The sequence below is a fragment of the Haliotis rubra genome, unplaced genomic scaffold (genome assembly GCF_003918875.1).
Source record: "Haliotis rubra isolate DU_JTF1 unplaced genomic scaffold, ASM391887v1 Scf874, whole genome shotgun sequence".
NCBI classification, from domain to species: Eukaryota; Metazoa; Mollusca; class Gastropoda; order Lepetellida; family Haliotidae; genus Haliotis; species Haliotis rubra.
In genome coordinates this window covers 159040-182314 of record NW_025767606.1, presented here as the reverse complement: position 1 = coordinate 182314, position 23275 = coordinate 159040, and the positions used below count along the sequence as shown (strand labels likewise).

The following is a 23275-nucleotide window of genomic DNA, read 5'->3' as shown; positions in this document are numbered from 1 at the left end:
TATATCTATTTATAAACCACATTAATCAGAATTCATCAAAGAAATCAATTTCTTTTAAAAAAACAATAATTAAATGATAACTAACATTTGTAAAAGATCCTTCATTGTTTTACATTGAAATATTTATCCCTTATGATGGAGAATTCAACACAGTCAAGCAGGAGATGCTTGACCGTGGTTCTCATCACAAAGGGATACAAAACGGAGGATCCTCACCTTTCAATAGGTATTTGTGAGTATAGCGCGTATGGCCAATACGACATCGTCGCATAATGACCTCCTCAAATCTGGACTGACAACCCAAGTAGGTGTAACCAATATAAGGTTTTATTGCATGTAGTTTATTAATACCTACTTGGTTGTCCCACTTCTTCTGCATCAGATCACGGATGTAAGTTCTAATGCCAGCTTTATAATCAGAATATGGAATAAGAAGTGGTGTCACAGATTTGTTGAGTGCTGCCTTGGCAGCAAGATCGGCCATTGTATTCCCAGAAATGCCAACGTGGCTGGGTAACCAACAGAAGACGATGTCGCTTTGGCCAGTAGCAAGATCATTATATAATTCGATTATTTCAATTAAAAGTGGATGTTTTTGTGGATGATTTTAATATTTCTTGTCGTGGGAAAAATATGCATACTATTGAACGGCAACTGCAGCTGTGTTTAAATAAAATAGATAAATGGTGTCTTGAAAACGGTTTTAAATTTTCTAAATCCAAAACTAATTGGATTAGTACAAGACCTGGCCCCATGCCCAAACTTCTGACAATTATAACATCGGAGTGGATTTGGTATATATACATCCACTCCGATGTTGAAATAACCAGCCTTGATTGATGACGGTACTTTGGGAAACGCAAACGTAAGAAGATAAGTGGTCGTTGGTACAACTCTGTCCTGATCTTTTCTGGTGAACCTTTTCACAGACGTGACACCTTGAGATTTGAGTTCTGATGCTATCTCATCCTCGGACATGTCAGAAAGACACCTTGCACGATCTCGGATGACACCTACTCGAATTTAAATATTTGTGCACAGAGACAGCGATTTCAGTAGTTCCAAAATGATCTGCTTTGAGAAGATTAACTGACTGTTGACGCCGTGAACATTCGACAAGCAGAGATCCATTTCTGAGACGCGTTACATTCTTGACATCTCCACAAATCCCGTCAACAGCCTTGGACACAACAAAGGGTTAATCTGGAGAGGTACTCCATCAACGCCATTAACCACCAGAAACCGTGGCCATGAGTCGATGTTACTTTGAGAAACACTTTCATCCTCAGAAGAAGAAATGGTATCTGTATCTAAATGTCTTCTTTTATTTTTGGATCTAGAACCAGTGTGAAGTAAGGTTGCCATGATAAGGAAAATCATTCAACATTCCCGCTCCCCACCCACCATGGAGTGTCAACAAGGACGGTGTCGAAGTGGAAGCCGACTACGACCACCAGGGTTACAGGGATGCTATACTCCAGCAAAAGAGACACGGGTAGCTATAATAATCAAACAGAATAAAAGTAAGGCTGGTTCCGCCCTAGACATTTACCTGAAGACAAACAGAACCCGGAGGTCAATAGTGCCAGATTGGCCCATGAGCCACCGCCTCCTGGCATAGGACTCTAGGCAATTAAATAGAACAATAATTTATAAATACACAATCAAAAATGGCCAAAACCCCAAAAGAGTTAAATGTGCAAAAATGTACACTATGCACAGGGCATGGCGTGACCAGCCGATTGATTGAACCGGGCCAGTTCAACCACCCGTCTAGGTGAAGTAAGGGGCGAAGTGGTGTGTTGGGCAAAGGAACACTGTTCCTGGAACCAGTGCCCTCAACCACCAGCCTCCCGTCCTCCACCGACACAGGGGCGCAACCCACGGCAAACGGCTTGGTGGACCTAATATCCCCCCGGGTCCACAACGGGGGTCGAAGGGCGCTTAGCGTGACCCAGCACCCACCACGAGGAGGTGGCCCTTCATGGGTGCCGGCTCTTTGAGAACCGACCCGTGAAGATACAGGTAGGATTAATCTTCAGCTACCTATGCTTGTCGTAAGAGGTAACGGGATCGGGCAGTCAGGCTCGTGACTTGGTTGACGCATGTCATCGTACAGCTATTGCGTATATCGATCATAACGCCAATCACTCGATTGTTTGGTCCAGTTTCGATTACGTACAGACCGCCTTCGCATAGCTGGTATATTGCTGAATGCGGCGTCAAACAACAACCAAAAACATCGATGTAAAACTACTTGTACATAGTGCTGGAATGGTTCATGATTCAGTTCAGAAATATAGTGAGGGTTTTACTGAATGAAAAGTGAATTGAAACAAAATAGGAGTTGTGAGAAAATGATTCGTTTTTTGAGTTCACAACACTTTGAAAAGGACGATTACCAATGAAGTTGCGGAACAAACACAGAACATGACATTGATCATGAAACTGTACAGCCAGTGACTGAGTTAGTTATGCCACTTTGAAATAGACACATTATCTGATAGAGCCACACGATTAGCCAAGAACAAAAACAACTGATAAGACATAGTTTGGAGTATGACTTTATTGTTTCGCAACAAACTACCTGATTATTTAATTACAAATGCATTTTCGGAGGCGGTCGGATTTATTATGTTTGCAAATGAAGCAGCATCGGTACCATTAATCAATTTCTACCCTCTGGCCCCCAACTGCGTTTGTGTCGTATATTCCTACTCATAACCTAGTGTAATGATATATCACTTTTCACATTTTGGTGCTAATCTAGTCTGCCAAATGTACTTGTAATGATAATAGTCTTATATCTCATCTTATCACTTACAGGTAAAGATATGACAACAATTTCGCAAAATCGTCATACATTGGCGATCATGAGTCGTTTATATTCATTCCTTAATTACGTTCTTGTGTGCGTTGACCAAGTGAAGTTTTAAGATTGTTTTATTATTTTATGAAATATATTTTATACATTTAAGAAGTAGCAATATCTTCATAAAGTGGGGACAGACAATAACGCAATGCTACACGTAGTTATATAGTTCAAGGTATGTGGTACACTGGATCATGTTACACATGAACGAAACCGAAATTACATGTTCTTTATTGCACATCCCATTGTGATAATATGTAAACATCAGTCTATGACTCAATACATGAGTATCTGAATCAAAATGTACAAAAGCAGACTCACAAACTGCTTGAATAACTGATTTGAAACTGACATATGTATTTTTCAGTCCCAATGTCGAAAATGTGGTAATTAGTATTTCAACGTAAACAATTAATTTTTTTGATTAACATTTGGCATTTGCAGCATATACTATATTTTACCAGACATTTTCATAACAAATGACGTTTCGTTACAAATGTAGGAAAAAGCACATTTCTTTCCGATGTTCGGGTATTGAAAACCGTAATAGGAAAATACAATTTACGGCTAACATGTTTGTTAGATAATGCTTAATCAAGACATTGTTAGATAAATACTTGCAGGTACTAGTGAATATATTTCAGAATTGAGTCTGAATTTGTGTGCCAGTGTATTGCCGATTATTATCTGATGATCTCAGTCAGCTACTTGGGTTACGATTGGGGCTGTGTCTCTCGTAGCAACTGGCTGGGGGTAGGGAGGAGGACTGGCCACTTGGACATATGCAGGGGGTGGCTGGAAGTTGGCCGGAGTAACTGTAGTCTCATAGGGACCCTGACTGACATTGTGTACTGTGTTGTCTCGGACTTGGGTGACCGCTGGTCGATTCCTTTTCCTGGCTGTTGCTAATATGCCAAGGAAAATGAGATGAAGCAGACGCTACCGACAGATCCTCCAACAATAGCAGGGATGTTGACTGGGTCGAGATCTGAAACTGTTACAAACAGGGCATAGTGTGAGCGTGTTTCTTCGTGTGCTGTTGGTACTAAGTTCACATTTTTACGATTTTGCTTTTTTCACTGAGACATTTAACTGTGACTGTGCCTTCTTTGTATAGGCGTATGATTATGGAGTTCGACTGACTGCTATATTTCGGTAAATATTATTTGTAAACTTACAAATTTGCAACTTTAATGCTACTGAATACGTATCCGGTAAAACAGATTCCACTCAGCTCAATAGGCCAAAAATACATAATAGTATGAAACTTATATGAATGGACTAAATATCAGTGATGCCCGCGAAAATGTAAAGCATGTCTTGCCCGAACGGTTGCACACTTCAGTAACACAATTTGCTTGGAACAATAAAGGTTTGTTGCCTAACATCGCAAAGCAGTGCTCTTGCCATGCCACGTTACAGTCGATTTTAGGACCACAAAATCCAGTGACATACATGTATATATATTAAACAATAAAATATAAACAATACTCACAGTCGCCACGGTCCTTGGCTTCATACGACAACTTAAAACCTGTGCCTGTGTTGGAACTGTCAGAGTGGAATTTGATGTACATGTTTTCTCCGGAGCTGTGCTTTGTGGGAAGACTGCTGCCGCAATATCTTCCAAGTGATGTGTCTGTGTCAGAGTAACCTGTTCCAACCAATGAGAACAAGCGTTTACTTTACGATTGCATGGCGTGCAATACAATGTCGTAGCAGTCGCATGTAACATGACAGGCTGGAACAGGTTATATATCGCTGATATCTCCAAATATCGATGGTTTAAATAAAGTATGGGATAAAGTGAGTGAGTAAACAATCTTCCACCATTTTGTCATTTATATTGGGTGCTTGGCAAGATGAGCACGCCATTAGCAACATAAACCCAAAGCTAGCTCTCTATAAAGATCATTTTTATTTCACAACTGTCTACTGGTATTTTCAGCCTTTTTCTCAGCAAAGTGATCGGTTCAGTTAAAGGTCACACGCAACCAAAATTTCAAACGTAATTAAAACACAATTATCACTTATTCATAACATATAATATACATTGCTGGTTATGAAAAAACATATAAACAAAATTATAAGCGTACAATCGCAAATCAAAAGTGCAATATTGTGTACTTCGCTTTTCTTCCCAAGAAACGAAGCAGCCGGGATACCGAACCCTGTCAGAGCGAGTGGGTGTGCACTCAAGTGTAACGGATGGTTCATTTGCAGATGCCCTCACGGGTCATTGTGTGTATATATAGAGATGTTGGGTTTTGTAAATATATGCTCATTTTTTGTGTATAGCATTTTGAAATCAACAGACATCATAACATGTATCACACCTGCCTGTCTGTGTAATTCCATAATGTGACAGAGACTGAACTCGGGCCATAAATCAATGCATTTTGTTTATGGTGTATAGCCTGATTGGTGTTAAGTTCAAATTGCAAGTGGTCAGTGATAGCAGCTGTGTATTGAATATTGTCATTAGCAGACAGGCAGGCAGACACACAGGTGTCAATAAAACAAGACATTGAGTTTAGTCTGTGACAACGACATATCTATATCACAGTTAGAAATTCTGTCAACGCTAAATAATGGCATTGCTTTTAAGTATCGAACTGAGAAAGTGACTCTGTAAGAAGAACGTGTGGTGAAATAGACAAATGAAATTATATAAACAGTTAATTTACTGTCATAACATATAAAAAGCTCGCGCCTGTGAGGTATCAACAAAACATTAGAAAAATAGCTCACACCAAAGCCTTCACAGAGTATTCACTGGACAACCGCTTCCAAGCTGCGCGAACCTGCTTCACTGCGCACGTGCTATAAGCGCAGCCCAGCTGTTGAAACCCGTTTTCCCCAGAAAAGTCGGGGGAAAATTAGTGAAACGTTTGAACTCCGATTTCGCGCGGTTTTTTTCATCGCGTTATTTTTCAACTTTATAAGTTGCATTTGCATTTTTGACGATTTGTTTCGGTAAGTCCATACCGAAAGGTATCAGAATCTGCAAAGTTGTGTTTTACGTTGCATGTGACCTTTAAGTACGAGTATGTCTGCGGATCTCTACATCAAATATTCGAGTTCAAATCACATCATGGGTTATTAAGAACACGTGGGGCAGTTCTCATTCACTTGCTAATAATAATAATGATAATGTCTAATGTCTTTTTGTATTGTGCTGGGTTTCATCCAAAATGTGCATGCTCAAGGTGCTACAATAGTCACAGGTGGGAAGTTCAGGGAAGGAGGTAGTCACTGGGGATAGAACTTTCTGAAGAGAAGGGTGTTTAGGCTGGTTTTGAATATCTAATTCTAAATAGCTTAATGTTAACGACCCGTGAAGGTCCGTGAATGAGCCTTCAGTAACCCATGCTTGTGGTAAGAGGCGACTAACGGGATCGGGTGGTCAGGCTCGCTGGCTTGGTTGACACGTGTCATCGGTTCCCAATTGCGCAGATCGGTGCTCATGCTGTTGATCACAGGATTGCTGGTCCAGACTCGATTATTTACAGACCGCCGTCATAATGCTGGAATATTGGTATGTGCGGCGTAAAACTAAACTCATCAACTCACTCACTTAATGTTAACGTTGATAACAGTACGTATGCAACACAGCTATGTTTGTTTTTACCATCGAAAAACTCAATGTAGTCATAGGAACAGGTGTCCGAGTACTCCAAGTCCGAGGTAATAACGCCAACGTACACCACCTTGCTAAAGTCCCCTGTATTGATCGACCAGGAACACTCGGAGTTGCTGTTGGAAAACACATAAATTCGAATCTCGTTAAACATGTTGGGATATCAATAAACTTTGTAGTCTTAGATCACGGATCAGTTGAAGCAGCAAGCTGCCTTTAAAGATTGCGTTGCCATTGTCAAGCAGATGTATTCCTTTGATGTTTATCATTCTCATATTTACTTCAAATGGTATAATTCTTGTGTCATTTGTCACAAATAGATTTGATATTTCTTAAGTGGAATGTTACAATTATAGCATTGCAGTTTCATGTACATCATGTACAATCTTCCAGTTACAAAATTGTAACTGTGACAGTGAATGTTGTTTTAAGCTATTCGCGGCTTATGTGACAGCGAGCATCTTTCACTGTGACATGTCACCTTTATGTAAGACTGACTGACTGAATTTAGTTTTACGCCGCTTTTAGCAATATTCCAGCAATATCACGGCGGGGGACACCAGAAATGGGCTTAACACATTGTGCCCATGTGGGGAATCGAACCCGGGTCTTCGGCGTGACGAGCGCACGCTTTAACCACTAGGCTACCCCACCGCCCCCTTTATGTAAGACAACAGCTTTAATGGGCGGGGACTCGTGGTGATGACAACCGCAGGCCCGGTGCCCATAAACCATGGTTAATAGTCAGGGATGAGCGTTAAATCCAAACCACGATCAGCGGATCCATGTTTGACAAAAGGGAAGTAACACTGAACAGCAAATTGTGATGAATGGACGCCTATACAATCTGTCCTCCCTAGTGAACACAGGTATCTGTTCTAGATTAGTTCCTACGCCCTAAAATGGGGGACAACGGGATATAAAAAACTCCATGTAAAGAAGCTTTTGATCGTATAATTTAAAGGTATTTCGGCACGTATGAATGTTTACAGGTTTTACTAAGTGTGTAAGTATTTCGATCTACGTTACGTCAGTCTTCTCATCCACAAAAAAAATTGATCAATGCATTTTGAATGGGTGATCACTATTAGCCCTAATGGTAAAACGTTGGAGTTTAGTCGGCGGGATTCACCTAGACAATGTCTTCCAAACAAGGTGAAAATATACTTGCATTCACTTACAAATAGATAATTTCAAAATTTCATTTTGTGATATATGATAAAAAATTCTTATCAACCTTCTGGTCTTTGGACAGAAGGTGAATACGTGTGTCTCGGGTTGATGGTGTACATGTGTGACAGGAAAATTGTCATAAATGTAGTCATGCTCAGATTATGCATAAAGTATACTTATTCATTATACTTGTTTTACACAAATATTCATCTTTCAACTTACACCCATAAAGATCCAAGTTAGTTAATATCTGTGTAATCAGCAACCCATGCATGTCGTAGGGGCGACAAACGGATCGGGTGGACAGGCTCGCTGACTTGGTTGACACAAATCATCGGTTCCCAATTGCGTAGATCGATGCTCATGCTGTCTATCAATGGATTTTCTAGTCCAGACTCGATTTTTTTACAGACTGCCGCCATTTAGCTGGAATATTGCTGAGTGCGGCGTTCAACAACAAACCGACCAGCCTTCAACTTACCTTGGGTAGTGGTAAGGATAGTTGGGGGAGGTAAGGTAGTCTGACCAAATGTCTGCGGTGATATCTTCTTGACCACATGCTGAATGAACACAAGAGGCGATTTAGTTCTGCACATGTGGAAACAGTGATTTAAAGAATGATATTCGATATTTCCTTTCAAAACATGAACACATATCACAAGTGTGTCATCAGTTGTAGCTATCAGTAAAAATTAAGGGTTTCGCCTTATATGTGCACACTTAAGGTTATGTTTTTTGCTATGTGCAGGTGCTCAGACAAATGCATTCGAGACTTAACAGATATCAGCAGAGATCTCGATTGATAATTTCCTTCGTTAGATATAAGTTACAAAAATCATACTCACGACTGAAATAATCGCCTCCTGTATATGCCAGTTTGAAGCCTCTACCAGAGGTTGAAGAGTCTGAGTGGAACCTTATTGTGGCAGACGAACCAGAACTGTATATGGTTGGTGTGTTACTCCCGCAGAGCTCCCCAATTAATGACACGCCATCTCCTGAACAAAATAACATGTATATAGTAGCCAGTAGAACTTCCCCTGTACCACACAATTAACAAATGTGACTGCATATGTATTGTTCTGCAAACAAAACACTTGGTAGCAGAACAGGTACGAATACATTTGGAGATTTTAAACGGGATCGGATAGTGACTGAGTGAAAATGAAAATGAATACAAACATGCTTATAATATCTTTTTTGCTGATTTATATTGACATGCTAATTAGTCGATTTTAATGGAAAGAATAAATAGAATGATATTATGTACAGTATATGCATGTACGAGTTTTGTATCCACAGAAGAAGGCACTGTTTGTTTTCTTTCTGTAATGGAGGCAATGGAAAATGGCTTTTATCCGTGAATGATAACTGCAGGAAAAGCCTACATTTTTGCACATGTAGTTATTACTTAGATTGTTTATCTTTCATACATTTGACACGGCGGTTAGTGGAGCAAGTAAAACAAATTTAAAGTATCCCTATTGCATTAAATGAGTCTGTCTTTAGGCTGTGTTCGGCGAAAACAATGTTACCTTACCATCAATTATTTTAACGTTGTCACCCGCACAGGAGAGTCCTTCCATCTCGCTGTCGAGAACATTAATCTTGATCTGCGTAAAATCTGTATTAACAGTCCATGTACAGTCCTTGTTTCTGTTGCCAAATGAAACATATATGTAACATAAATGAAGTTTAATTCTAAGCATTAAGCATATGGAAATACTGAAACTAATATCTTCTGTGGCAAATGAGTTAGTGAGTAAGTGAGTGAGTGAGATTGTTTTAAGCCGCTTTTAGCAATATTCTAGCAATATCATGGCTCGGGACGTCAGAAATCATTTTACTCATGTGGGGATTCGAAATCGTTCTTACGGTGGGTAGTCCCTGGGATAGCCTGGGGATGTTAGATACTGGTCGTAAGAAGAGGCACTCTCGTGTCCACCGCATGGTAACGGGCCTGGAACAAATGGGAGTAATATTTTTGGTATCACATTGAAAAGGATGGACACATGTTTTCCTAATAGAATAACCCGTGAAGTAACCCCCAGTAACCCATGCTTCTCGTAAGAGGCGACTAACGGGATCGGGTGGTCAAGCTCGATGGCTTGGTTGACACTTGTCATCGGTTCCATCGATGCTCATGCTGTAGACCACTGGATTGTTCGGTCCAGACTCGATTATTTACAGACCGCCGCCATATAGCTGGGATATTGCTGAGTGCGGCGTAAAACTAAACTCACTCACTCACTCCTAATAGAATAATATATAATGTACGAATTCACAGCTCATCCAAATGGTAAAGATAGCACAATGAATATCATATTCCAGTTGCCACATAGTTCAAAGGACGTATTAGTGTTGGAACTGATTTTTTTTAATAATATACGTAGAGATCATTAGTAGATCGAATTTACGTTGTTGGTTATTTCCTTAAAACATCGAAGTCAACATTCGGATTTATGTAAACTCCCCCAGTAAAATGCATTGTATTGATATGGTCACGACGACCGGAAGAATACATTGCATGTAAATGTGGACATGTGCATTCAGTGGTTGAACTGACTGACTGAGTTTGGTTTTACGCCGCTTTTAGCAATATTCCAGCTACATCACGGCGGGGGAACACCAGAAATGGGCTTCACACATTGTACCCATGTGGGGATTCGAACCCGGGTCTTCGGCGTGACGAGCCAACGCTTGAACCACTAGGCTACCCCACCGCCCCGCATTCAGTGGTTGAAATGAGCGAACCTAGTTGTATGAACATTCTTATGACTCTGTGACTCTTGCGTCACCTTCAGCATTTAAGCCGATATTCATTGCATCACTGTAGTCTGCTAAAAGGATCTGTACATTTATTAAAGCAGAAATTACCATTTTTGCCTATGATGTTGGTTATATATCTCATTCCTTGCACAAAAAACGTCATTCCAAATACACAACCTAAAGTGTTAAAATACCATTGTCTTTCATATACTGAAGATGTGTACGTTTTGGTTGAAAGCATATATCATCAGCTGGTTACTTACTAGTTGTTTCAAAGTACTTGAGTCTGAAGCCCCTGAATGTATTGGAGCCGTCTGTCTTAAACTTCAGTGTCATTGCATGTCCAGTGCTCTGTACTGTCGGTGTCATTGTATTACACCATACTGTTATCACGTTGGAATGTATGCTAGTACCTGGAAAACGAATGGATGCAACATTTACCATCATAATATTCCCAGTGCACTCATTAAAATACAGGAAAGGGTAAGTTATATAGACAACAATACAGACTTAGGTTCAACTCAGTAGGGAAGATAGAGGCAATAGATCACTTGATGGTATGTGTGAGTCCTATGCATGTGAAATAGCTGATCGACCAATTTTACGTAACTTGTTACCTATGCGAATACTCGAAAGGTGAATATTAGTTCACTGACATTAATTGAGTCAATCACTTGCGTCACCACCTGATGTATTATGGACTAAAACTATGAACAAGTTTGTGTTTTTTTCTACCCACCATCGTAAACCGTCACAGAGTCAAAGGGACAGTTATTTCCTCCTTCAAGAACGGAATCAAGTACCACAATTCTGACCATGGAATTTGACGACGATGCCGTCATCGTCCAAATACAAAGATCATTGCTGCAAGAAGAGATGATTTGAGGTAACTATAGATTAAAAGTATGATTACTAAGCAGGGTAGGCTCCCCAAATCTATTCCATTGAGAAGTAGACGGTATATATGTAGTGCACAAATACACATGAAAATCAATGTTTGTGTTATTTAGTAAGTGCACCATTTTGCTGAATTTCAAATAACCGCTCCAATGTCACAGATTAAGATACAGTTTAGTTTTTTTGAAAAAAAGAGTTTACAAGTAATATGTTTACCATATATAGGACAGCCCGGAAAACTTTTTGAAAATATTCGGTCCCACAATTATCACATTACATCGTTACACAAGATTACCATTTTGAATGGTACAGATGAGTATTGAGGTCTGTTCGTTGCTGCAGTACTTATCAAAGTGTTCAGTCAAATCACATAAGTTGTTTAACTGTTGCCAGCGTGAGTATGTGATGTAGAATAACAAATTTGCAAACAAACATACTCCTCATTTGAAATACAAAATCATGTGTCTCAATAAGGCCTATGAAAAATATGGGGTAAAATATGTCAAGACAGATTGTGTCTTAGGTAAGGCAGCTCGATGTGAGGACATATTTTGGTTGAATTTTTAAACTCTTAAATGCTAACAATGAGAATAAATGGTGAAATAGAAATATAGTTATACTTACTTTTGATAATGATTAGGATATGCGGGGGACTGAAGGAACTTGTGTGTTGTTTGAGCTGAGAGAGATGTATTTCCACACTGGTCTGGAAAATGATATAAACATTGTTCAAGTCAAACATATTAGTATGGTTGTCAAAACATTACTACATGTAATGGTACTATCAGTAATGTTCATACAGATGAAGAACAAAAATTGAGTGAGTGAGTGAGTTTCGTTTTACGCCGCACTCAGCAATATTCCACCTATATGGCGGCGGTTTGTAAATAAACGAGTCTGGACCAGACAATCCGGTGATCAACAGCATGAGCATCGATCTGCGCAATTGGGAACCGATGACATGTGTCAATCAAGCCGGCGAGCCTGATTGCACGACCACCCGATCCCGTTAGTCGTCGCCTCTAACGACAAGCATGGGTCCTGAAGGTTCATTCTAACCCGGACCTTCACGGGTAAGAATACAAAAATTCCGGAATAATAAATAAGCATTCATTCCACCATAGCCAGTATAGTAAGCTTTACAGACATTTAACTTTGATGTAAGATAGGTATCATCCTTTACCTATTTTTCTGACACTCGTGTATTTGATACGGAAGCCCTTATCTTCAATCACATCATCTGTCTTAAATTTCACAACCAAGAACTGGTTTGGCGACGTGTAGGTCGGTGTGGCATTGCCACAAAACGTTCCCAGTCCATTGCTTGAAAGATTCATTGCTGTAACACGTTATTGCACTTTTAATATTGTACCTCTACAAGAAAGTAATTAATACCAACGCATGTTTTAAATGTGTTTTCCTTTCCTTCATCCTAAATGATGTTACTATAAAATAACCTTTGTTATCCAAGTGAATATAATCTCTTTACTTAGCAAGTAGAACATCTTATTCATGAATACATGTGCTATCGAATAGTTTGTTAAACGAGCACTGAAATTCTTGTTACTTTATATCAACCATTATTTGTTAATTTCCGCAAATAAGCTCAACGCAAATAGCCTAGCTAACAAAAGACACTAAATACCTCCATAAACAGTCACTGAGTCGTTGCTGCAGGAAGGGTATGGGCCCTCAATTTCTGCGTCGATGACGTCAAGTTGAACATATGGCTGAACCACTGCCACGATTATCCACACACATTCCAAGTCACTGATAACAACAAACACGTTTATTTTGAAATCCAAATCCAAATGACTGTATATAAAATCTAAATACAAGTGGGTGTAAACAGCAATATGCTTGCCTATTACCCACAAATGAGTGTGCAGGCGTGTCGTGATCTAAAGATGAGTAAATGACACGGTTTCAAAATTGCGTCCATTTTCCTCTTATTCTGCGGTATCCATATGTATGACCATCTACATGTTTACTTGCTATTTGCAAATAATTACAGAAGGGTATTGAATATTATATGATGAAACTACAGACACATACACACAAGTCTTGCTTTGAACGTCAGTGATTTATGTAGTAAGAACGTTTCCAAAGAATTCAAGCTCCGAAAAAGTCAAGAAGCATGCCAGTTCTAAAGCATGTGCAGGGGGTGGTATGTCAGATTTGCCATTGTCACTCAAACTCTGTTTCCTTGGAATCTAAAGCTCAATAACTAACACTTTAATAACACGTTCAATCATTAAGGAAATAGCAGTTTTGATAATGTGACTTTTTCAACATAAACGTTTACAAGATACAGACAGTTTAAAGGTGGTCACACTTCAAAGTACTGTTGGCCAAACGCTGCATTGTTTCTCAATCTGTCTTGAGCAAATTGTGGACCAACAACACATAACGCTGATGATCCAAGCCGCCCTGGGTTCTCCAGGACAATAACCCAAATCCAGGGCCCCGTTCCTCAAAGCGATCGTAGCACTACGACAGTCGTAAGTCTATGTTAAAGTATGGGAGTTACGGTTGCCTTAGCACTACAACAGTCGTAAGTCTATGTTAAAGTATGGGAGTTACGGTCGCCTTAGCGCTACAACAGTCGTAAGTCTATGTTAAAGTATGGGAGTTACGGTCGCCTTAGCTCTACTACAGTCGTAAGTCTATGTTAAATTATGGGAGTTACGATCATCTTAGCGCTACGATCCCTCTTAGTCAGAATGATGGCATGAAGATGGCATTTGCGTGCAGGGCGTCCACATGTTTTCACACAGTTTGTCACAATTATCAGACATAGTGTGTAAATAACGAACACCTAAAAAATAATTACGTTTGAATTGTTTTTCAGCAGTTGCAGAGTTTTCAGCAATAACACGTTTTTCTCAATACAAATATAGATACGCTACCGATGTATTCATAGCAGGTTGTAACTTTCAAGCAAATGTACAGGTTAAGAAATAACTGTAAATAGTTTACGGTAACAAATATATGAAACGTACCGATCATATGCATCCGGATATCCAGGCGATACGAAGTATTGCGGGGTGGTAGTAGAGACCATTGTCAGGTTACAAACACTAGCTGGTGATGCAGAAAAATGTTTTTAGTACACTTAATTTTATATAATAATAAGTGTCAGCAAGAGTGTTGCAATTTTACCTGTTAACCATTCGAATAAACGAATGGCACTGATTGCAATCGTCAAAATTATGTCACTTACATTGTTAAAGTATGCGCAGAATAAACAAAATTCAATATCCCGTAACCTCACGTAAAATAGTTTCGACAACATGTCTAACATACCTTTCACCGTTTTGAATTTCAGAGAGAATCCGATTCCCATAGTGTCCATATCCCTATGAAAGTCGATCCTCATTTTGTTTCTGGAACTTTGAAGGTTAGGCGTGGTATCGTCACAGATTTGTCCGAGTAGCTGTTCGTCTGTTAGAAATAAGAACACGTACAATAAATGGCGAGTGAGTGAGTGAGTTTCGTTTTACGACGCACTCAGCAATATTCTAGCTATATGGCGGCGGTCTGTAAATAATCGAGTCTGGGCCAGACAATCCGGTGATCAACAGCATGAGCATCGATCTGTGCAATTCGGAACAGATGACATGTGTCAACCAAGTCAGCGAGCCTGACCACCCGATTCCGTTTGTCGCCTCTTACGAAAAGTATGGGCTACTAAAGGTCAATTCTAACCCGGACCTTCACGGGTCCCAATAAATGGCGAAACCGCAATATCAGTGGTTCGAGTTTCGAAGGGAGCTAACTTTAAACACAGACTGGCGGTATGCTGATTAATTTCGTATCAGAAAAAAAAGCATGGCGGTGAGAAAGCGATAAACTGTGTCGTCCGTTACTCGATTATCATGAACACTATACATTTTAATGAATCATTTCCATGTTACCCATTTGGTGAAACATAACCAGAGTCATATATAACATGTTTGCTCATGAGCACATCTCACTTTGGCCGCCTCCGTGGTGTAGTGGTTAGAGCGTCCGCCCGGAGAGCGGATGGTCGCGGGTTCGATCCCCGGCCGCGTCATACCAAAAGACGCTAAAATATGGTATTTGTTGGTCCCTGCTTGGCGCTCGGCATTAAAGGGTACAACAAGGACTGGTCGGCTCGGAGTCAGTATAATGTGTCCGAGTGTGGTATTCATGCTTCACTGCGGCATGGTTTCTCAGTGGGCTAGAACTATAAAACCAGCTTCAGTCTGGGCTAGTACAAGTATCCGCACATACACATACACACGCATGCACATCGTCATATGAGCGAAATATTCTCAAGTACGACGTTAAACCCAATTTCACCTCACCTCACATATCACTTTTGCCTAGCAACCACTGTTTCTGTATTTCGTCGTCTGTGACGTTATTAAACACTTGAACGTGACGTCAATGAAGAGGGCCATCACACCTGTTTACCGTGTATTACTGCACAAATGTAAGTGAATAAAATGGAAGATAAAGAAATTATTACACTCGAGCAATTACTACTGTAGGAAATGTGTCATACGTGGGAATATAAGGCATTGCCCTCGCTCTCGTTTGCTAGTGTAATAATCTCTTTATATGAATTGCAGCATATTGCTTTAGGATTGTTACACGTATTTGTCAATATTATTGAATTGTAGAGAGGTAGGCCATCTCATTGCCCTTGTTTGTAAATACAAACCGGTTTCTACCTTCGATATCACCAACCAATCTGTACACATCAAAGTGAAAGCAGAAATGTGGGCCCACTCGTTTTTACGCAATATAGATTTTTTTGAGTGGGTCCAAATTTCGAAAAATGAGTAAAACTGCAATCTTAGCATTTCAAAAATGTGTTGACTGTGTTATGCAACTGAACGCAAAACGAGCTCACAAAAGTCTATATAAAACTGTTCACACGAATGTAGACAGAACTGTGGGTCCACCTTTAACAGTTTTTGATAAAGAGGTCACTGTTTGAAAAAACATAATTATTATTATTATTATTAATACTGTTATTTAGTTTGATTATATCATAATGGGAACTTTTACATATTTTACACTGGGGCTAACTATACTCGACACGACCGTTAAATTCACGCAGCATTTTCGCAACACATCCATACCCCAAAGTAGAAACTCGGCGATAAGCATATGACCCCTATGACATCAAAGGTCAAAATCCCAACCAATTGCGTCATAGATAGCTTTAGAACCGTTCTACAAAAGGTGTACACTCATAAATATCAGCGAATCCACGGTCAGTGTAGTCACAATTTAATGCATTTTGTATGAATAAGTGACCCTTGAACTGTATTTGTGAGCATTTATTGCGGCCGATATCTGTGAAAGTTTATGGTGAGAGTTTAGTTTCGATACCCGTGAAGATCCGGGCTAGAATTGATCTTCAGTAACCCATGCTTGTCGTTAGAAGCGACTAACGGGATGGGGTGGTCAGACATGCAAACTTGGTTGACAAATGTCATCGGTTCCCAATTCCGTAGATGGATGTTCATGCTGTTGATCACTGGAACGTCTGGTCCAGACTCGAATATGTACAGACCGCCGCCATAAAGCTGGAATGTTGCTGAGTACTGAGCAAATAACAAACCAACCATACCAGTGTATGCAAAATCTACCATGTTTAGTTTCGAATGTGGGAGAGTAACCTCCCTTAAACCACTGATAATGCAGTTCCGCCACAAATAGGAATAGATAAGCTCAGGATACAATAGAATCGAAGCTTTGGTACATATGTCCATACATTAGTCTCAAAAGGAATTCATACCTTATTCACATAAGGTCTGCTATGGAAAAAGTTGGCAGTGGAAAAAGTTGGAGTATTGTTTTAAGCTGTTTTTAGCAATATTCCCAAAATATCGATGGGCACATACGCTACTTGTACTAGCCCGTATGTATCCCTGTGTAATTGTGCTAGCTCATTGAGTTACACCGTATTCAATCATTAAGGAAATAACAGTTTTGATAAAGTGACTTTTTCAACGTAAACGTTTAGTAACCGTTTACAAGATACAGACAGTTTGAAGGTTGTAAAGCCGAGGATCCTAGCCGCCCTGGGTCTCAAGTACAATAACCAAAATCCCAGGGCCCCGTTCCTCAAAGCGACCGTAGCTCTACGAGAGTCGCACGTCCAGTGTGCGAAATAGTTTCCAAATTTTGCTTGCCAGTAGGGCTAGTTATGCCTGAAAGTTCCTAGGCAACAAAATAATTCACTAGCCAAAACTTTTAATGTGGAAACTAAGCAAAAGAATAGAAAAAGGTAAAATACCATAATGATAATTTACCAGGCCATAATCTTGCATAATTTAAAAGTGTATTATGACTTAACAATTTGGAGAGAGTGGTTTTATTTAAAAGATGACCCCATGAAAATTCGCGAGCCAGTCGGGTCAGTGACTGCGGAGATATACTGGCCCGACTGGAGTTTTTTACTAGTCACGGGCTAGCGAACCAGTGACTAGTAAAAATATATCGGCGAGGTACACCATCCAGGGTGTTAACGTGGCTATACCATTGTGATCCGAACCGATCAGTCCTTGTTTACTAACATAAGTGTAAAATCGTGTATCATCTATACTTGGCGGGCATATCTAACTATTCAGCACAACAGAATGGGTGCAGTTCAGGTACTGAGAGAATAAGGAAGATCGTCATCCGAGATGGACATATATCGTACTCACCGTCGTTTTCGTGGTCGTTGTAGATGGAAACCGAGCCAATGTCACAATAGGTGCTTTGCTGCACATTAATCTCATCAAACGTCATGACTATTGTATCATTTTCATTCTCGGCCGTGAAGTACCATGTGCAATTCATTTCGCTGGAACACATTGACAGGGGTATTATAATGTAAGTGAGTTTAGTTTTACGACGCACTCAGCAATATTCCAGCTATGTGACAGCGGTCTGTAAATAATCAAGTCTGGACCAGGCAGACCAGGGATCAACAACATGAGTATCGATCTACGCACCTGGGATACGATGACATATGTCAACCAAGTCAGCAAGCCTGACCGCCCGACCCGTTAGTCGCCTCTTACGACATGCATGGGTTGCTGAAAACCAATTCTAACCTGTATCTTCACAGGTCAGTGGATTTTTATTTTCCTTTTTGAATGTTTGTTGTATGAAAAGGCATAGGTCCATATACACGAAGTGTGATTTTACATTTCATTTCCACCCGTTTCTGCTCTTGAAGGCACATTTGAAGCATTACATAACACATTTTAAATCTTGATAGTTTGTGGTTGCTATAGAGCAAATACATCATTGTTGTATGAAGTTCGAATTAAATATTTATTTGGTATGCATTGCTTTTGAATATTCTTTAAGGGTGGATATATAAAAATATGTCTATGCCCCCGCGGCTGTGAATCCATTTCCAAAACGTTTACGTTACCTGTAAGCAGAAGAATCCCTAAACTTTGACACAATAGTCGTAAAATCACGATCAACTACTGTTTTGTTTGGTTCACCGATCACGTGAGTGTCCGCATTTTAAACAGGCCACAACATACAGAGCACTGAAAATACATTCAAGCTTTTTCAAGCAGCTTGTATGAATGGCATGTGTTACAGGTAGGGTAGAACATGCGCACCCTTTTGTCGAACACCTGGCGTCATTAGTGAATTTCCTTGGTCCATTCATATGAGTGAGTGAGTTAAGATTTAAAGTCACATCGGCAGTATTCCAACCATATCGTGACTAAGAAAGTTGTTAATTTATAAATGAATAAAAACAAACTTATACACATGTAATATACTTACCTGTCTGCCAAGGACATTGAAACAACTACATTATGACAGTAATAAATTTAAGACTAGTATTTAAATCTAACATATTTTAACTATAATTGACAATACAATATAAAAGCAGGCTATAGATCGCCAACAACTGAAGGTAGATCACCATACTTGGGACCATGGCGACTTACAGTACATTTGCTTCCTGCTCCATTCATATGATTTTCACGGTGTTTTGGGAATGAAATCACGAGGATATGCATGACTGGGTACGCAATTATCCTGACGGTTTATGAAAACTAATTCAAATATATATGTAAAAATATATATTTAGGTAATACATACGATATACTTACTTTACATACTCGTAGGGATAGCCAGGCGATTGAAAGACTGTTTCCTCAGGTGTTGCTGTCAACTCGCCTCCACATCCTTAGAAAGACAGATATCACGGAAATTGTCAGATTGCTTATATCGAATCACTAAGCTATGTGTTCATATTATGTTTCAGTTCATTGAAGTTATTCTATCATCCACTGTAGTCAAACAGTAACGATAACACGTAATCAGACTGCAATGAATGAATTTCACCTTTAGATTTGAATGGAATTCAATATATATACAGTCACGTCGGAGAATACCCAGTTTCCAAAATTATAATGCTTGAAATTATACACAAAGTTACAGTTGAAGAAGGTTGTTGGGGAAATGTTTGAATTGTCCTCTTTTGATGTTTTACAATGTCATTCATCACACGCTTAGTCAACATGTCTTTGTGCATATAAACTGATTTGGCACAATGAACTTGTACCGTTGATCAATTGTGACTAAATAACCCACTTGTTGTTTCAGAAAACTGAAGAAGGAAGCCCTTGTACTGGTTACTGCTGTCACTTTTGAAGACGATATAGATGGATCTACCAGAGCTTATCACAGAGGTGCGGCTGCGTCCACACAGTCGCCCAAGAGAAGGGCCCGTAGCATCTGGTCCTGGGTACATATATGACACGCACATTGAGTAAGTGAGTTTTGTTTTACGCGGCATTCAGCAATATTCAAGCTATATGGCGTCGGTCTGTAAATAATCGAGTCTGGACCAGACAATCCAGTGATCTACAGCATGAGCATCGATCTACGCAATTGGGATACGATGCCATGTGTCAATTAAGTCAGCGAGCCTGAACACCCGATCCCGTTAGTCGACTCTTATGACAGGCATGGGTTACTGAAGACCGATTCTAGCCCGGATCTTCACGGGTCCGGACATTTAAACTATTTCATGGTTTAGCGAGGATATTGAGAAATGGGCCCTTTCTGAACATGTATTTGAGCTTGGCGTTTCACGAACTCTATCCTCATCAAAAGCTTTGAACAACATGTTACAAATAGATTGCAATTTCAAAGACAAATTACACCGAATATTGGACATTGCTGGACATTGGACAAAATCAAAGAACAGGTCGATTCGTTTAACATTCGAATGCAAAGAATAACAGTTAACTCAGTTAAGGCTATATAATAACAGTGAACGTGTTGTTTGAACTGATGTGTATGTGTCAATGATTAAGCTACTGCAAAAACTAACATATCAGTTGCATCATAATATTTGTGATCCAAACTGTTCACTGACTATAGGTACATAACCTTACCATCATAAATTGACAGACTATCATAAGTGCAATTGTGGGATTGTTCGATTGTAGAATCCAGAACCCTCACAATAACGTTTCTGTCTTCGTCACTGGCATCGATCCTCCACCAGCAGTTTGTATTCCTGCAGATAAAACAAATAACATGAAATGTCTCTTAGCAATACTAGCGTGACATAAAACTGTTAAGTCACACACACACACACACACACACACACACACACACACACACACACACACACACACACACACACACACACTACACACACACACACACACGCACACATTATACATATATTATAAAGACTCAGCATTCCAAAGTAAAAATGGTTTTGCTTTAAAAATACACAACCAACATTTTCAAGGTAAGCTGAATGGTCACTACGCATGCAGTTAGACAAGGTGCTACGATTAGTTTCTCTGTTTTTAAAATGCGTTGATTGGTTCGTAAGTAACAAAGTCTGTACAAAACACCAGGTTTTCAGTGGTTGACAAGAAACCATTTTGTCCACAGTATTCAAATAATCTTAAAGTTTTGACTTGTAGTACTTTGGCGTAATAAGTAACTTGGTGTCATTAGGTTACTAAGTAACTTTGTCCCACAGCATTAACTTCTTTTCTTTTGGCATCTTTACATTATGCCCTCACCTCGGATAGTCTGTAAAGGGGTAGCCCGGAGAAGAGATATTTGTGGGGGACCTTGTTGTGAGTATTTCCACATTGCATGAATCTGAAAGCACAATTTATAATAATAACGAACCGCCTCCGTGGTGTAGTGGTTAGAGCGTCCGCCCGGAGACCGGAAGGTCTCGGGTTCGATCCCCGACCGCGTCATACCAAAACACGTTAAAATATGGTACTTGGTGGTCCCTGCCTGGCACTCGGCATTAATGGGTACAACAAGGACTGGTCGTCTCGGAGTCAGTAAACTGTGTCTGAGTGGGGTATTCATGCTTCACTGCGGCATCGTATCTCAGTGGGCTAGCACTATAAAACCAGCTTCAGTCTGAGCTAGTACAAGCAGCCGCACATACACTTACACACGCATGCACATCGTCACATGATCGCAATATTCTCAAGCACGACGTTAAACCCAATTTCACCTCACCTCACCTATAGTGATAACGAGTAAGTTCTATACATGTAATATATGGATTATCAAAGAATATATGGCAAGGTAATGTACTGACAAATTTAAATCATTCACTTAAGCCGTAGTGGGAACAGATTGAGTGACATGGCTGGGACGTTAATAGACTTTATCAGATGATTAAATGACGTAGTTTTGATAGCGTCATGAAACTGATATGTATACCCTAGTGGGCTCGTAAACAAAACTCCTTATGCACGTATTTATATTAAAATAAATATCTGTTTACATTTTTAGATAAAAATGATAAACATTATCCCGGTAACTGGTTCTAAACCAGAGAACAAAAAACTAAATGTGATGTTTTGGTTGATTTTACTTTTATTGATAATACCTGATTTACAACATAAATACACTACCGACAGATAACAATTATATAGTCAGTATAACGTCATCGTGTGTGCAGAGGCGATTGTGATTGATTGATCAGTTTTGGTGACTGACGCGAATAAACAAGTAACTAGTGTTAACTATAATATCATCAATATGAAATCCAAATAACGCCCACCTGTTCTTGAGAACAAAAGCAAACAGACAACTGCAGAGCAGAAAACAACTATCCTCATGTTTCAGCCACTCTGTAACCCGCCCTGTTTGTTGATGAACTTCTTAGTTTATGTATCCTTTTAAATACCGGTATGGGTGCAGTGTGAAGGCTGAACGTTACTGCTGATGTGATGATGCTTTGTCCTGTGACTTGTGTAGGGAGATATGACCTGTTATCAGCTGACCCGAACATTGAGCAAGTGTGACGTAGGTTGCGTTTTGAAGTTGCCATATTATATCCAGGAACCTCGTTTTACTATATGTTCTGTGCGAGTGGCAGTGGCTGCCTGCTGGGGAAGACAGGCGTACCCTTTTTCTCGAACGATAAAATAGATTGACTGACTGACTGAGTTTGGTTTTACGCCGCTTTTAGCAATATTCCAGCAACATCACGGCGGGGGACACCAGAAATGGGCTTCACACATTGTGCCCATGTGGGGATTCGAACCCGGGTCTTCGGTGTGACGAACCAACGCTTTAACCATTAGGCTACCCCACCGCCCCCACTTAAATAGAAGTAATCACAGATTTTCATTGATCATGTCAGATTATATCCACAGCAATTTTGCCCCGTTAATTACCAATATTCTCTGGCGTTCACATTCACATTTTTATAATTATATTATCAAGATCCGTTGTGCAGAGACTAATATGAGCATATCATAAGCAAAACAAGTACATACGCGAATTATATTAAACCTCACTTTACAATTTATTTGATTAATGAAAATTATGTTCTCGTCTTTATTCCACCGGTGAGGCAGGACAAAGCCACATTTTTGTGTTATCATCAGTATTTAATAGTGATTCATCAACTCATGCTCATG

At 39.7% G+C, this 23275-nt stretch overlaps 1 protein-coding gene across 1 annotated transcript; it reads right to left on the bottom strand.

Annotated features, from left to right (window-relative positions):
- Positions 1 to 2551: 2551 nt before the first annotated feature.
- On the bottom strand, positions 2552 to 22608 carry LOC124263248 (cubilin-like). Its single transcript, XM_046697840.1, has 20 exons — positions 22411 to 22608; positions 21401 to 21482; positions 20753 to 20877; positions 19944 to 20093; positions 19460 to 19535; positions 18041 to 18180; positions 14658 to 14795; positions 14354 to 14435; positions 12997 to 13121; positions 12535 to 12690; positions 11976 to 12057; positions 11194 to 11318; positions 10718 to 10867; positions 9561 to 9645; positions 9226 to 9341; positions 8531 to 8683; positions 8167 to 8245; positions 6504 to 6628; positions 4368 to 4526; positions 2552 to 3866 (listed from the first exon to the last, which is right to left on the bottom strand). Exons 1-20 carry the CDS (start codon positions 22466 to 22468, stop codon positions 3778 to 3780), a joined length of 2295 nt encoding a protein of 764 aa, XP_046553796.1. The 5' UTR covers positions 22469 to 22608; the 3' UTR covers positions 2552 to 3777.
- Positions 22609 to 23275: the final 667 nt, after the last annotated feature.

What these genes read in the sequence shown, in the direction of transcription:
- LOC124263248 (XM_046697840.1), bottom strand. Translation starts at nt 22,468, where the DNA reads ATGAGGATAGTTGTTTTCTGCTCTGCAGTTGTCTGTTTGCTTTTGTTC. An exon ending in GAAATTCAAAACGGTGAAAG is followed by an intron (nt 14,436 to 14,657) that starts GTATGTTAGACA and finishes CTGCATCACCAG; the next exon opens with CTAGTGTTTGTAACCTGACA. An exon ending in CAAGTACTTTGAAACAACTA is followed by an intron (nt 9,646 to 10,717) that starts GTAAGTAACCAG and finishes CATTTGTTCCAG; the next exon opens with GCCCGTTACCATGCGGTGGA.